Source organism: Nothobranchius furzeri, chromosome 13, assembly GCF_043380555.1.
Source record: "Nothobranchius furzeri strain GRZ-AD chromosome 13, NfurGRZ-RIMD1, whole genome shotgun sequence".
Taxonomy (NCBI): Eukaryota; Metazoa; Chordata; class Actinopteri; order Cyprinodontiformes; family Nothobranchiidae; genus Nothobranchius; species Nothobranchius furzeri.
This window is the reverse complement of record NC_091753.1, coordinates 30,352,116-30,366,645: the sequence shown is the minus strand read 5'-3', so window position 1 is coordinate 30,366,645 and position 14,530 is coordinate 30,352,116. Positions and strand designations below refer to the sequence as shown.

General features: G+C 46.7%; 1 protein-coding gene across 7 annotated transcripts in view; it reads right to left on the bottom strand.

The window, feature by feature from the left end:
* Nucleotides 1-14,530, bottom strand: part of zbbx (zinc finger, B-box domain containing) — a 97,661-nt gene that overhangs the window by 25,026 nt on the left and 58,105 nt on the right. For 5 of the 7 annotated variants that reach the window (XM_070543473.1, XM_070543471.1, XM_054742778.2 and 2 more), the window contains exons 15-17: nucleotides 9,380-9,442; nucleotides 9,227-9,276; nucleotides 6,587-6,755 (exon numbers count right to left, since the gene is read on the bottom strand). In XM_070543473.1, the coding sequence (XP_070399574.1) occupies nucleotides 6,587-6,755; nucleotides 9,227-9,276; nucleotides 9,380-9,442 (282 nt within the window). Of the gene's footprint in view, nucleotides 1-6,586; nucleotides 6,794-9,226; nucleotides 9,277-9,379; nucleotides 9,443-10,824; nucleotides 12,864-14,530 lie in introns of those variants that run through there. The other 2 variants (XM_070543475.1, XM_070543476.1) reach the window with 2 other exon arrangements.

Genomic DNA, 14,530 nt, shown 5'->3' with positions numbered 1-14,530 from the left:
GAGTGTGTCGAGTTTGGTGGCAGGAGAATCTCGTCTCTGCTTTTTGCGGATGATGTGGTCCTCCTAGCTTCATCCAGCTCTGACCTTCAGCTCTTGCTGGGTAGGTTCGCGGCCGAATGTGAAGCGGCTGGGATGAGGATCAGCACCTCCAAATCTGAGACCATGGTTCTCGACCGGAAAAGGGTGGCTTGCCACCTCCGGGTCGGGGGAGAGGTCCTACCTCAAGTGGAGGAGTTTAAGTATCTCGGGGTCTTGTTCACGAGTGAGGGTAGGAGGGATCGGGAGATCGACAGGCGGATTGGTTCGGCGTCTGCAGTGATGCGGACGCTGAGCCGATCTGTCGTGGGGAAGAGGGAGCTGAGCCAGAAAGCCAGGCTCTCGATTTACCGGTCGATCTACGTCCCAATCCTCACCTATGGTCATGAGCTTTGGGTAATGACCGAAAGAACGAGATCGCGGATACAAGCGGCCGAAATGAGTTTCCTCCGTAGGGTGGCCGGGCTCAGCCTTAGAGATAGGGTGAGGAGCTCGGACATTCGGGAGGGACTCGGAGTAGAACCGCTACTCCTCCGGATCGAAAGGAGCCAGTTGAGGTGGTTTGGGCATCTGGTCAGGATGCCTCCTGGACGCCTCCCTGGGGAGGTGTTTCGGGCATGTCCTGCCGGCAGAAGGCCCCCGGGTCGACCCAGGACACGTTGGAGAAGTTACATCTCCAATCTGGTCCGGGAACGCCTTGGGGTCCTGCCGGAGGAGCTGGTGGACAAGGCCGGGGAGAGGACGGCCTGGAGCTCCCTAGTTGGGATGCTGCCCCCGCGACCCGGACCCGGATAAGCGGAGGAAGACGAGACGAGACATTTATTTTGTAATTTCCAATTAACCTTACGCGGGCCGGTCAAAGTCAACCAAAGGGCCGGATGTGGCCCGCGGGCCGTAAAATGCCCAGGTCTGACGTAGAGGATCTTAGGGCGGTGTCGTTTTGGGACTTTGCTGTATTGCTCCTCCGCACTTTTGGCCGTGATCATCCTCCACTAGTCGCTCATGCCACCTCAGCATCTCAGATGGGTTACACCACCACACCCTCACCAGGTCCTGACAGCGCCACCACTTACTCTCCGGTGGGCTGTCATTCCTCCTCAGTTCCTGCCAGTGTCCTCTCCATACCTCAGCTGAGCCAAAAAAAACCACGCCGACGCCGCCGCAACCGTCCTGCTCCAGCGGTGGTCCCGGTGGACGCATCGCCTCCTGCTCCAGCGGTGGTCCCGGTGGACGCATCGCCTCCTGCTCCAGCGGTGGTCCCGGTGGACGCATCGCCTCCTGCTCCAGCGGTGGTCCCGGTGGACGCATCGCACCTCGCCTCAGCGGTGGTCCAAGGGGACGCATCGCACCTCGCCTCAGCGGTGGTCCAAGGGGACGCATCGCACCTCGCTCCGGCGGTGGTCCCGGTGGACGCATCGCCTCCTGCTCCGGCGGTGGTCCCGGTGGACGCATCGCCTCCTGCTCCGGCGGTGGTCCCGGTGGACGCATCGCCTCCTGCTCCGGTGGTGGTCCCGGTGGACGCATCGCGTCCTGCTCCGGCGGTGGTCCCGAGGGTCGCATCGCCTCCTGCTCCAGCGGTGGTCCCGAGGGTCGCATCGCATCCTGCTCCGGCGGTGGTCCCGAGGGTCGCATCGCGTCCTGCTCCAGCGGTGGTCCCGAGGGTCGCATCGCGTCCTGCTCCAGCGGTGGTCCCGAGGGTCGCATCGCGTCCTGCTCCAGCGGTGGTCCCGAGGGTCGCATCGCGTCCTGCTTTGACTGAGGTCCAAGAGGTCCCGGTCCCGGCCCAGCCTGTCCAAGAGGCTCCGGTCCAGCCCATCCATCTGGACCCGAAGTCGATGGTGGTCAACGGCCCTTCCTGTTCCGAAGTCGACGCCCCTTCCTGTTCCGAAGTCGACGCCCCTTCCTGTTCCGAAGTCGACGCCCCTTCCTGTTCCGAAGTCGACGCCCCTTCCTGTTCCGAAGTCGACGCCCCTGATGACGACATGTCCAAAGTCGTCGCCTCTGATGACGACATGTCCAAAGTCGTCGCCTCTGATGACGACATGTCCAAAGTCATCGCCTCTGATGACGACATGTCCAAAGTCATCGCCTCTGATGACGACATGTCCAAAGTCATCGCCTCTGATGACGTCCCCTCTGACGACGTCGCCGCCGCCTCTGATGACGACATGTCCAAAGTCGTCGCCTCTGATGACGATATGTCCAAAGTCATCGCCTCTGATGACGTCCCCTCTGACGACGTCGCCGCCGCCTCTGATGACGTCCCCTCTGGCGACGTCGCCGCCGCCCCTGAGGACGTCGCCTCCCCTGATGACGTCGCCTCCCCTGATGACGTCGCCTCCCCTGATGACGTCGCCTCCCCTGATGACGTCGCCTCCCCTGATGACGGCTCTCCTGATGTCGGCTCTCCTGATGTCGGCTCGTCTGACGACGTCTCCTCTGGTCTGATTTCTCTTCTGTCTCTAGTTCCAGTGGTGATTCTGAAGGTCGCACCGGTCCAGCCTGTCCACGAGCCCCCCGTCCAGCCTGTCCACGAGCCCCCCGTCCAGCCTGTCCACGAGCCCCCCGTCCAGCCTGTCCACGAGCCCCCCGTCCAGCCTGTCCACGAGCCCCCCGTCCAGCCCGTCCACTAGCCCCCGGTCCAGACGTCAACGCCTCCCGTCTCGGGCCCCTGCTCTGAAGTGGACGTCTCGGGGCCCTGCTCTGAAGTGGACGTCTCGGGCCCCTGCTCTGAAGTGGACGTCTCGGGCCCCTGCTCTGAAGTGGACGTCTCGAGCCCCTGCTCTGAAGTGGACGTCTCGAGCCCCTGCTCTGAAGTGGACGTCTCGAGCCCCTGCTCTGAAGTGGGCGTCTCCATGTCCCCGTCTCAAGTCTCCCACTCTCCCCAAGTCTCAAGTGTCCCACTCTCCCCAAGTCTCAAGTGTCCCACTCTCCCCAAGTCTCAAGTGTCCCACTCTCCCCAAGTCTCAAGTGTCCCACTCTCCCCAAGTCTCAAGTGTCCCACTCTCCCCAGTCTCAAGTGTCCCACTCTCCCCTGTCACAAGTCTTCCAGTCTCCCAACTCTCAGGTCTCCTAGTTCCAGTCTCCCAGATGCAAGTGTTCCAGTCACAATCCCTGTCTCCAGAGATCCTTCGCCGGCCCCCTAGACTTCTCAGGTCCCGCCTCCTGGTTCCCCGTCGCCGGCCCCCACGACTCCTCTGGTCCCGTCTCCTGGTTCCCCGTCGCCGGCCCCCACGACTCCTCTGGTCCCGTCTCCTGGTTCCCCGTCGCCGGCCCCCTAGACTTCTCCGGTCCCATCTCCTGGTTCCCCGTTGCCGGCCCCCAGAGTCCCCTGGTCCCTGGACCCTCCTCGCCCACCCTTGTGGGTTGTTTTTTGTCCGGGCCCTCCTCTCCCGCCCTGTGGTCTCTCGTGTCCTGTTTTGTCTTTGTCTTTTGTTTCTGTTTTTGTCTTGTTCTGGTTTTGTGCGTCTGGTATCCGCCCTTGAGGGGGGGGGGGGGGGGGGGGGGGGTACTGTCATGTTCTGTGTCCCTTTGTTCCCCAGCCCTCCAGTTCCCACTCCAGGTTCTCCTTTTGTGTTTCATGGCGCCCTCATGTGTCCTTTGTCTGCGTCTTTCCCCATGTGTCTCCTAATGTTTCTCCATCCCTCTCTGGATTCCCTTTTGTGTTCTCTTAGCGCCCTCATGTGTCCTTTGTCTGCATCTCTGTTGTGTGTCTTAAGTTATAGCCACAGCCTCTTGTTCCCCAGTTCATAGTTTGTGTGTCTCAGTATGTGTATGTGTTTGTGTGAGTTCTTCCCTTAGTCTTTAGGTTTAGTTTTGTGTTTTACATAGTGTTAGGTTTATCTGCCCTCCACTGGTTCTCTTCCCCATCCAGATAATTGTTGTCACCTGCCTTCCCTCCAGCCTCACTCCACACACCTGCTTCCTGTTTCCCTAATTGCTCCTCCCTGTCTATATAAGCCCTCCTTGTCTCTGTGTTCTTGTCGGTCCATTAATGTTTGCTTGTTGTTGCTTGTCAGCGTTATTAGTCCTGTCAGTCTGCTCGTTCCTCTGGTGTTTTTGACTCCCTGGATTCTTGAATTTTGGCTCCCTCCGTTTGGATTTATTTTTGTTCTTCCTCAAAATAAAGGATTTTCACTTACAATTCAACTCCTGCCTCTTGTCATCCTGGGTTCTGCATCTTTGGTCCTAACCTCCTGCTCCCTAAACGTGACAATCTCAGGATGAATTTAAAAAGTCATGCTTATTGTTTTAAAAGATTATATCCAATTTATTTCTCCTGATTGTGATCCTTTCAAAAACACATGATCGGATCAGAGCTTCCTTAATTGAAACAAACAAATAAATAAATAAAAAATAACAGATTCCCAGCATTACAATGTGTGTCACTAATGCCTGTCCCAGCAGAATTTAACTGTGGAATATAATAATAAAGAATGAGGTGAACCGCTAAAGAAGATTTAATGCACTCAGAGTCAACTTAAAAAATGACACAGCTTTGACAGAGAATGCTGCTGTTGTGTCCTTGGGTAAGACACTTAACCTGCTTTGCCTGCTGGTGGTGGTTGGAGGGACTGGTGGCGCCAGTGTTTGGCAGGCCTTGCCTCTGTCAGCACGTCCCAGGGCAGCTGTGGCTACATAGTAGCTCATCCCCACCAGTATGTGAATGTGTGTGGGAATGGGTGAATGACTGATTGTGTTGTGAATCGCCTTGGGGGATTGTAGAACCCTAACAAGATGCTATACTAATACAGGCCATTTACAATGTTTTTCTTCAAAAAAGATAAAAATCTTAGCACACCTCTGCTGTCGCTTGGCTTCCTGGGGCTGGAGGCTTGGAGGGGGATCTGGCTGTCTGGTTGGGGTCTGAGGTGGTGGGTTACTTTGCTCAGCGTTGGGTGGGGGAGCCTGCTCATCAGCACTCCAGCAGAAAGGGTCGAACTCTGGGAACCGGTGATGGTTGTACCCTTTGTGCAGCAGTACCGAGACCAGAGTAAATAGGGTGTGTATGGGGAGCATGAGTGGGTGTCCGGCGTGCATTTTTGTAAGTCTTTGGTTGTATGTGTATGTGTGAGCATGAGGGAGGGAGTGTGTGACTGTGTTTGTGTATGACTGTGTATGTCAGGTGGGGCCTTTGACTCCTCCCCTCTCCTGGGACTTTTTTTGCTGCTATACATCTTCACCTCCCTTCCTCCTGCCACACCTGGTGTGGAGTGTGGCGCCTTGGTCTGCCTGAGTGTTCGTGGGGGTTTAAGATTTTTGGCGTCTGCCTGAATAATCCCGGTGGCTGCCTGGTGGGGTTTGGGTCCCTGGGCTCTGCTGGGGCCCCGGCGGGGCTGGTCGCCCCTGGGTCCCGGGTGGCTGGATTCCGTGCTCGGCCGGCTGGGGATGGGAGGCTGCCGGCGGGCCTGTGGGCTTGCCGCTGATATCTCCCGGGGCTCTGTCGGCTGCTGGTTGAGGGGGGCAGGGGCTTTTCTGGTTGCACTCTCCCTGGGGTTCCTGTGCTCTGGGGCAGCTCCTGGATCTCTGGGACTTGGAGCTCCCTCCATCTCCTGCACATCTTGGTGGTGGTTGGGGGGGGGGGGGGGGGCAGATCTGTGGCCCCTCACACCCTCTATTGGACGCTCCTATAGAGAAACCTTAAATAAACAAGCGCGTGTACACACACAGGTGCTCACATGGTGCTCTCATAAGTATGGACTTCGGCACGTTCAACACATGTCTTAAGGCTGTGGTTGGCACGTAATGCACTGTGATTTATTATCGTGTGATTGTTCAGTTAAACAATGTTGATTTAATATTTCCTCATCAGGTTGACGCAGTGATAGCTTGATCGTGTTGTATTGTTGTTGTGTCCCATTCTTTTAATTTTGATTTTTATTTATTTTCTCTCTTTCTGCAGGTCTAGAAGCAGACTCTTGTTCATTACTGTTTATTTTTGTGGAACTTCACTCGATGGAATACAGACGTTAGCGTTTGGGGGCTTTAGGAGTGTTAGTGGCTGGGGAATGAGACCTGTGTCTCTCTCTGTGTGGGATTCTTTCACAGAAATCAGGGAACTAAACATAGGCGTAAGAAGCACACAGGCTCAGAAGCATGCACTGACAAACACACACACACATATAATAAAGAGCACATCTGAGGAAAACTCCCTTTGGACCAACGAGAAGTAAATTGTCTGCGTTGTCCCGTATCTCTGTAGTTTCACCAAGCAGCCAAGACTCCTTTGGGTTTTAAACTCATTTTCATGTCTTTTGTAAGCTCTACATTGTTACATATTGGTTCAAAATCCTATTATGAGGCCTTTGTGATATGAATAATGCTGGTAAATTGGAAAGTATTTTCCAGCAAAGTTGGACACAGAAGTAATCTTTAAAATCTTATATCTCCTGAAGCACAAAAACAGGTGTAGCCATTTCTGATGCAGCTTTTAGAAAAGCACGATTTAGACTTAGGAAACATAGTTACACTGACAAATAAATAAATAAATAAATAAATAAACCATAAAAATGAAATTAGCCACCCACCCCACCACCAGCCTTAAACCAACCTGTTGGATCTGAGCCATGCACTGAAAGTTGGCATGCGTGAAATCGATCGCAGTGTGCATAGGCTGGTGAGTCGCAGTGTCCAGCATCCATGTCCAAACCTGAAGGTGAAAATTCGTCCACATCACAGAACCACTCTGATCCGGACCCAGCAATCTGGTGTTGCATCACCTAAGGGGATATGGAAACAGATGGAGGGACAAAGGAGCCTGTTGGATTGAAGGAAAATGATGGAATAATAAATGAGTAAGAGAGGAAAACGTAGCTAAAGTGAGGCTAAAGGATGCTATGCACAGAAAGGTATCAAAAATAAATACAAATTGAGTACATCACTGTAAGAGGACTAGGAGGAGGAAATAAAAATACATCAACATTGGGATTTTTTGACACAACTGTATATAAGTTCTTGAGTGTGTAAATGCATATTAATAAGACAACATTCTATACGAGATATTATTCCCATCTCTCTCAGTTGCCTTTGTTTCCAGTGGATGAATTGATTTTTAATTAACCCCTGGAGCTGGCAAGAGCATCTCCCAATTGTTTTGTGGTTAGCTGTTCCTCCTAGGCAAGTGTCCTGTGAGACGGGAGTAAAGCGAGGCAGCTCTGTTTAGTTACGATTAAATCTGATGCATTAGCATGCTAGCCCTGCAAGACCCTGCAGATGGGCAGGGGAGAATACGGGGGGGAAGGCATGTGGGAATAATGCTGCTAAGAGCAAGGAAAGAGCACGGATGGGGAAAGACAAGAGGAAGCCGGTAAAATATAAATACAGAAATGACAGGAGACCAAACATGGGGAAGCTGTGCAAGAGTAAGGGGAAAATGATTTCTTTGTGTTCACCAGGATCCTCGCAGAATGTGAAGGATGCAAATCCCTGGCTACCTTAAAAAAGGGAAAGTCAGAAAGAAAGCAAAGAGGACATGAGAAAAGACAGAGGGGGCGGAAATTGAAGAAACTTTGAAGAGACGAGATCCAGAAGCAACAGATAACCACCATCTTTACAATCTGTAACATAATTGTTTAAGTTTTTTAATAAAGGACTGGGTCTTCCTTTCTTTTTCATTTCTGTCACAATATAAGGGATTCATGTCATTAAATGGCAGATAATGATTCCTTTTTAATCCAATATGTTTCTGTTTGCTTCCCTCCGAGCCTCCCACCTTTAACACCACAGCTTTCTGCATCTCTGAGCTACAGTATAGACGAAGGATGTAAAGTAATTAGTGTGATACCAATGATATCCAATGGATCAGGTCAGCAACAATAAAAGTCATAACTAACTGAGTCGCTCAGGTCATCTCTTTCTATATGGTAATTATGTCCAGAGTAATGAAGTTCAGAAACTTGTTAATGTATTCCTTCTATTCTTCACTGTGGGCATTTCTGAAGTAAACTACAGAATGAGACACTGTTGATTATTCAAGTTGTCATCTAGTTTTTTCAACACATTTGCAGTGGTCTCTAGCATAAAGGCATGCCTTGTGAGTTGATCTCTGTGGGAAAAAAAGTTCTGTTGTTCCTGTTTCAGGAAACAGAAGTGAGCCAGAGGAGAGACGAGCAGAAAACAGATATTCAAACATCTCGCTTTGGATTGGCTAACAGCAACGTTACTCTACCACTGAGTCAGTTTGCTCTGAAACTTTGATGTTTTTATCTTCACAAATAACACAAGCCTGAAGGAGTTCTGCTGTGTTGTGGAGTGGCTAATGCTAACAGTTAGCTTCTTCTAGATGAGAAGCGCTCTACTCTGCATGGGCTGCCTCGCAGCAAGAAGGTTGCAGGTTCGAAACTCGGCTGTGGCCTTTCGGCTTGGAGCTGCATGTTCTCCCCATGCATGCGTGGGTTTCCTCCGGGAACTCCGGTTTCCCCTACAGATAACAACATGCCCTACAAGTTAAAAAATTGTACATCGCTTTGGATATAAGTGTCTGCCAAATAAATAAACATAAACATAAACATACTCTGCATGCTAAACCAGCAACAGCCTTTCCAGTTGTGACTCAATATGGGTGAGTCCATGAATGCTAATTTCAAATGTGACGTAGATCTGACAGGCTTTTTTAATCCAAGCATTTCCCTGTCTTTCTATTGGGGGCTAATGCAGGAGATAGGGGAAGGAGGCTATTTTTACGTTTAGCCAACATATGAAACTCAGAGTCACCGACCATGAAATAACAAGTAAAGTAACAGTTTATCTGTGAATTGCATTATATATGAACGATTCAAAGAAAAAAATATTATGTAACATTTTACCGTTAGTGTGGGGAAAAAAATTTCAGTATCTTGTAATAAAGAAAAACGTTCCCGTTTTCCATCTTTGGTGTGCTTGTGCTGTGTTGAAATTCTAATTCCATCTTTTAGTTCTTTTTAAAACACAAAGGTTTCATTTACTTGCAACGTTTCGTTTGCGGCTGCAAACTTCGTCAGGTTGACAGGTTTTCCGAGATACTGACCCTTTATTTTTCTCCTCGCATTGACAATAATACGCTTCTGTACAAAATGTCTTAAAAGTACATAAATTTTTGCCAAATGTGTTACTAAAAGTCATTTTTTCTCTTCACAAGGAGAGGGCGACACTTTATAGAGCTTCAGACCCTTTCAGAAAATTAAAAGTACACTAGAATCTGGAAATGTTTTACCATGAGTGGTTTCGACTCCTGTTCTCGTGCATCAGCCAGCTGATCTGCCTCTGTAGAAACAAAGAAATCTTTTAGATGAGACACCGCAGGAATATCTTTCTTTCCTCCGGATTTCTTTTCTTGTTAAATGTCCTTGTATTTGAGCTTCCTTGCCTGAAGAGTCTCCTTCATGTGGAGCCAAAACCAAGCTATCACTGGACATTTCATCTCCACCGTCTGTGTGAAGTAAGCAAACACACACACACACACACACACACACACACACACACACACACACACACACACACATTTAAAGAATGAAAGCTTCCTTTGAGTTATGACTCACGATACAAATAAAAAAAAACTTTTTTTTTCAAAATGTTCAACCATAGTACGGCACGATAACTGTGCATTGGGTTCTTTTAAACAATGCTGGACTTTCAAGGTGAAGAGTAAAAGAAAAGAAAAAACATTCAGTCTGTCCTTGCTTATCACGCTTTGAACCTCTGAAGCCAATGTTTCTTCTGTAATATCCAAGGAAGACGGTATTATGTGATGCGAGTGTCCTTGACACTGTGAGGCTCTAATTGGCAGATAAAGTTGGCATTCAGTGTCTCACCGGTCAAACAGCTGTAAGAAGTGGTGTACGTGAAGAATGAATGAAAGCAGAGATGATGGATAAACATAAGAGTAGAAGCAGAAAAAAAAGCTGGAAAGTTGGGAAAGTTTAGAAAAATAAACCTTTATTCTGTTTCAACTGTCAATGCACTTTATAGGAAACTATGACTTCTATTTTAGCTCACTTATGAGTTGCATTCAATTGGTAAACAGCTTGTATAGCGCCCTGTGTTTTGCCCAAGGACACGACGGCAACTCTCCTGTTACTAAACCACCACTTAACTCCTCTGCCACTGTCATCGACGCCATTTAAATGCAACAGTTTTAATTGATAACCAAATGTTAACACAAATAAAAACCTAAGCAGTCAGAGAGAAATGTCTGGAGCAGAGCTCAAAATTACAATAATATAACATTTGGCAATTTAGGTGTGATTGAACCTTAAAAGATGAAAATGCAACAAAGCTAAATGTTCTGAATGTTTTAGGCTTGAATGAAATGATCTAAGAAACCAAACCAACAATTGTGAGTGATGAAACATGGAGGTGAGGTGCCGCAACAGATGAAAGCACACTTAGTGGCTGAATGACAAAGATGAATACATATTAGTGAAACATTCTATGCCAAGGTCAAAGCAAAGTTCAGCTCATATTTTAGGTGCAATCCCAAAGCTTCCTTCCATGCAGAGGAGTTTAGAAAATCCCACAGATTCAGAAAGGTTAAAGCCTTCCATTAACTTTATAATTCTCTTGTGAAACAGTTGCTGTTTGATCTTGTGCACCGTTATGTTTTCATCGTCTGCTGTTGGAATAGTCCGATGCATTTTTACATGTTATTATTGTAACCACTGGCAATCTGTCCAGGGTCTACCCCGCCTGTTTGCCCACTGACTGCTGGAGATAGGCACCAGCCCCCCCCCCCCCGCAATCCTGCATTTACAATCGGGTTCAGATAATGGATGGATGGATTGTTGAAGTGTAACGTCCAGAAAGGGTCGATTTTCACCTACATATTGACCTACATAGTGACCGGTCATCTACAGATATAATTCAATTTTCTAAGCAGATTTTATATTCTATCTTCTACAGCCCAGGAGACACTACTGTGCTTGTTGATATTCCCTGAAGACAAGATTGTCAGCCTATGTCTCCAAACAAAGCTTTCCTCTGATAAGACTGCTGGATTCCATACTCTGAATGAAAAGTGAACTTTTACAACTCATACAGTAAGTTAAATAATCATTAAATAATCATATGGTTGAATGAACCAGATGTTATATGAATAATAATGGATGGGGCGACGGTGGCACAGGAGTTAAGTGCTCGCCCCGTAATTGGAAGGTTGCAGGTTCGAGCCCCGCTCAGTCTGTTGCTGTCGTTGTGTCCTTGGGCAAGATACTTAACCCACGTTGCCTGCTGGTGGCGCCTGTGCTCGGCAGCCTCGCCTCTGTCACTGTGCCCCAGGGCAGCTGTGGCTACATCGTAGCTCATCCCCACCAGTGTGTGACTGTGTGTGAATGGGTGAATGACTGATTGTGTTGTAGAGCACCTTGGGGGGTTCCAGGACTCTAGAAGGCGCTGTATCAAATACAGGCCATTTACCAAATACAGGCCATAATAATAATAATGTTTGAATAATCTGTGCCTAATTACGTGAAGTTGAAATGAATATTTTTGCTTACAATGATCCATTTTTTGTTATGATCAGTAATGTTTGATTTAACAAGTGAATCATTATCTACACTCATACACAATGTGCATTAGATGCAAATTCAGGTTAAGGTCACATCACATAAGTTTAAAGATTCTTTATCCACAGAACAAAAACATCTTGTATCTGGAAGGTGTGATTTTCTGAGGGATGTTTGGTAACGCCGACAAGCATGTCAAATTCTGATTCGCAGAAATGATAAACTCTAGATTTAAAACTAGATTGACTGCCTGAGTTACTCGGTTTTCAACTGACATTCCAAAGTGGCCAATTCGGAACCAGCCTCTTTTGAAACATCTCTTTGGCATACAGTCAAAACCTGTTTGCACGCTGCAAGCTGACACAGCCGCACAGCACTTTGAGTCCATCCGTCTTAGACGCAACCAACCTTCATGCCTATTTTGACCTGGAGACAACTCGAGGCCGTTTTGGTCGTACTGTGGGTTTTTTCTACGGACATCGGTGCTTTGGGGTCCACACGACTTCCTGACATTCAGGATCTGCAACGGGGGTCTCCATCAGGGTTCGAAGATTCAACAGTTTGCGTCTGATGTTGCTTTATTAATAGTCAACTCTCTAGTTTATAGCAGACCAAATTGTTTTACACCCAGAATTCACAATTTCTTTCAGATACAAAGTTTCTGATGAACACCTGCTTTACACCATCATCACACATCCATCCATCACATATCATTATTCATAGCTTGTCATGTATTGTACTTAGTCTTGAAAATAAAGTTTATTTTTAATTATATACTTGACTCTGTCTAAATGAATACAAAGTGTGTTTATGGTCCCTGAATAAGCAAAGAATCCTAAATTATTCTGGATAAACATTCAAAGATCAATCAGATTGATATTCTATAATTATATAGAATCATCACATCTTATTGGTCATAATTAAACCCTCCAATCTCCTACAGTAGCCTAGCTATCTGCTATGGATTATGCTAGGTATGTTGTGTTAAGAAGGTACACTGCCTGGCCCAAAAGAAAGTCACCACCCAAAAAAAGGCCACGCGCTCTAATATTTTGTTCAACCACCTTCAGCTTTAATTACAGCACACATTCACTGTGGCATTGTTTCACTAAGCTTCTGCAATGTCACAAGATATATTTCCATCCAGTGTTGCATTACTTTTTCACAAAGATCTTGCATTGATGATGGTAGTCTGACCGCTGCGCAAAGCCTTCTCCAGCAAAGATTCTCAATAGAGTTTAGGTCTGGACTCTGGTGGCCAATCCATGTGGTAAAATGATGTCTCACGCTCCATGAACCACTCTACTATTTGAGCCCGATGAATCCTGGTGTTGTCATCTTGGAAAATGCCTGTGCCATCAGGGAAGATGGAATAACCTGGTCATTCAGTTTATTCAGACAGTCAGCTGACCTCATTCTTGGAGCACATCCTGTTGCCGAACCTAGACCTGACCAACTGCAGAATCCCAGATCATTGCACTGCCCCACAGGTAGGCACAAGGCATGATGGGTGCATCACTCTGGAGTCTGGAACAGGGTCCATCTGGACTCATCAGACCAGTTTTTAATAATGCATTGGACAGTTCTTAATCCAGTCATATTAGATGTTTTCTCTGCTTGATGCATGCCAGTGATTTGAGCCTTTGCTAATAGACTAAAATATTTTCCACGACCACCAGATGTGTCTTTTCACATGTGTTGCCAGCTGAAAGATTATCACCCATTCAGAAAATACCCAATAGGAGGCCCATTCCTATTTACTTAGTTAAATCCAGGTGGAGGTTTTTTTGGAGCGGGGCAGTGTATTAGTGATCATGTTGTGAAGTAAGTAATTAAGAAATGCTTAGAAGGGTTTTTGATCTAACTTTTAAAAAAAACGCAGTTCCTCACAATAAAATACAAAGCAGTTCAATAAAAATAGTTAAATAAAACTTTAAATGTGTTAATTAATGCTCTTCAAAATAAAATGTCTTGAGCTGCTTTTTAAAGACTCAACTCAAGAAACCACTGAGATAAAGGCTGAATGGGAGTCACGTGTCAAAACTCCAACAGCAGCATTTTGGATCTTCTGAAGACAATCAAGGCTTTTTTTAAGAAGAGTAAAAAGGTATAAAATTATCTTAATGAGAAAAGCATGCTCACATTTTGGTGGAATGTTTCTAAAAGTAGACAAATGTGTAATTTTTTAGAATAAGTAAATTGGGTAAGGAGCTAAACAAAGCTACATTTCAGTGTAATGATCCTAAAGAGATACACACATAAGTATGTGTGTGTGTGTGTGTGTGTGTGTGTGTGTGTGTGTGTGTGTGTGTGTGTGTGTGTGTGTGTGTGTGTGTGTGTGTGTGTGTGTGTGTGAGTGTATCTGCAGGAAAAAAAAACAGAGCCAGGCTCTGCAGCGTAATTACTTTTCTGTCTATTACAGTTTTATATCAGTTAATCATTTAAAAAAACAAACTTTGATCGATTCTCATAAATATAAAAGAACATGTTTCGTAGTTGGATCTGGATTGGTTTTGACATCCCAGGGGAATGAAAGGAAACTATTACTCTGACAGTCACAAGCCATTTATTTATATACACTGTAATCTGTGTTTAAATGTGGCATGGCAATGTGTTTATTTTAAATGTATAGAATGCAGAGACCCGTGTTCAATAAACAGAACTGACTTTTGGTTAACAGCAAATAATGTTGTCCTGAATTACAAAATGTTTAAAATCGATTAATAAAAAAGGGGGAATAAAATATAAAAGGTGTATTTTATGTGAAAACAAACACTTATGACAGCACATGAATGCACACAAACAATACCTGTCCTGAAAATAAGTACTAATATAATTATCCATGCAAGCAACTTAGAGGCTACTCATGTGTGACACTTTTTTATTTCCCTTCACCAGAAGAAGAATCTGACTTTGACAAGTGTAGCTCTGACATAAATGGCTTTGAGTTAATCTCACGTAATCTTGGTTAGAGTTGTTAAATGTGAGCTGTGTGAATTAGCACTGTTGTGTGACTA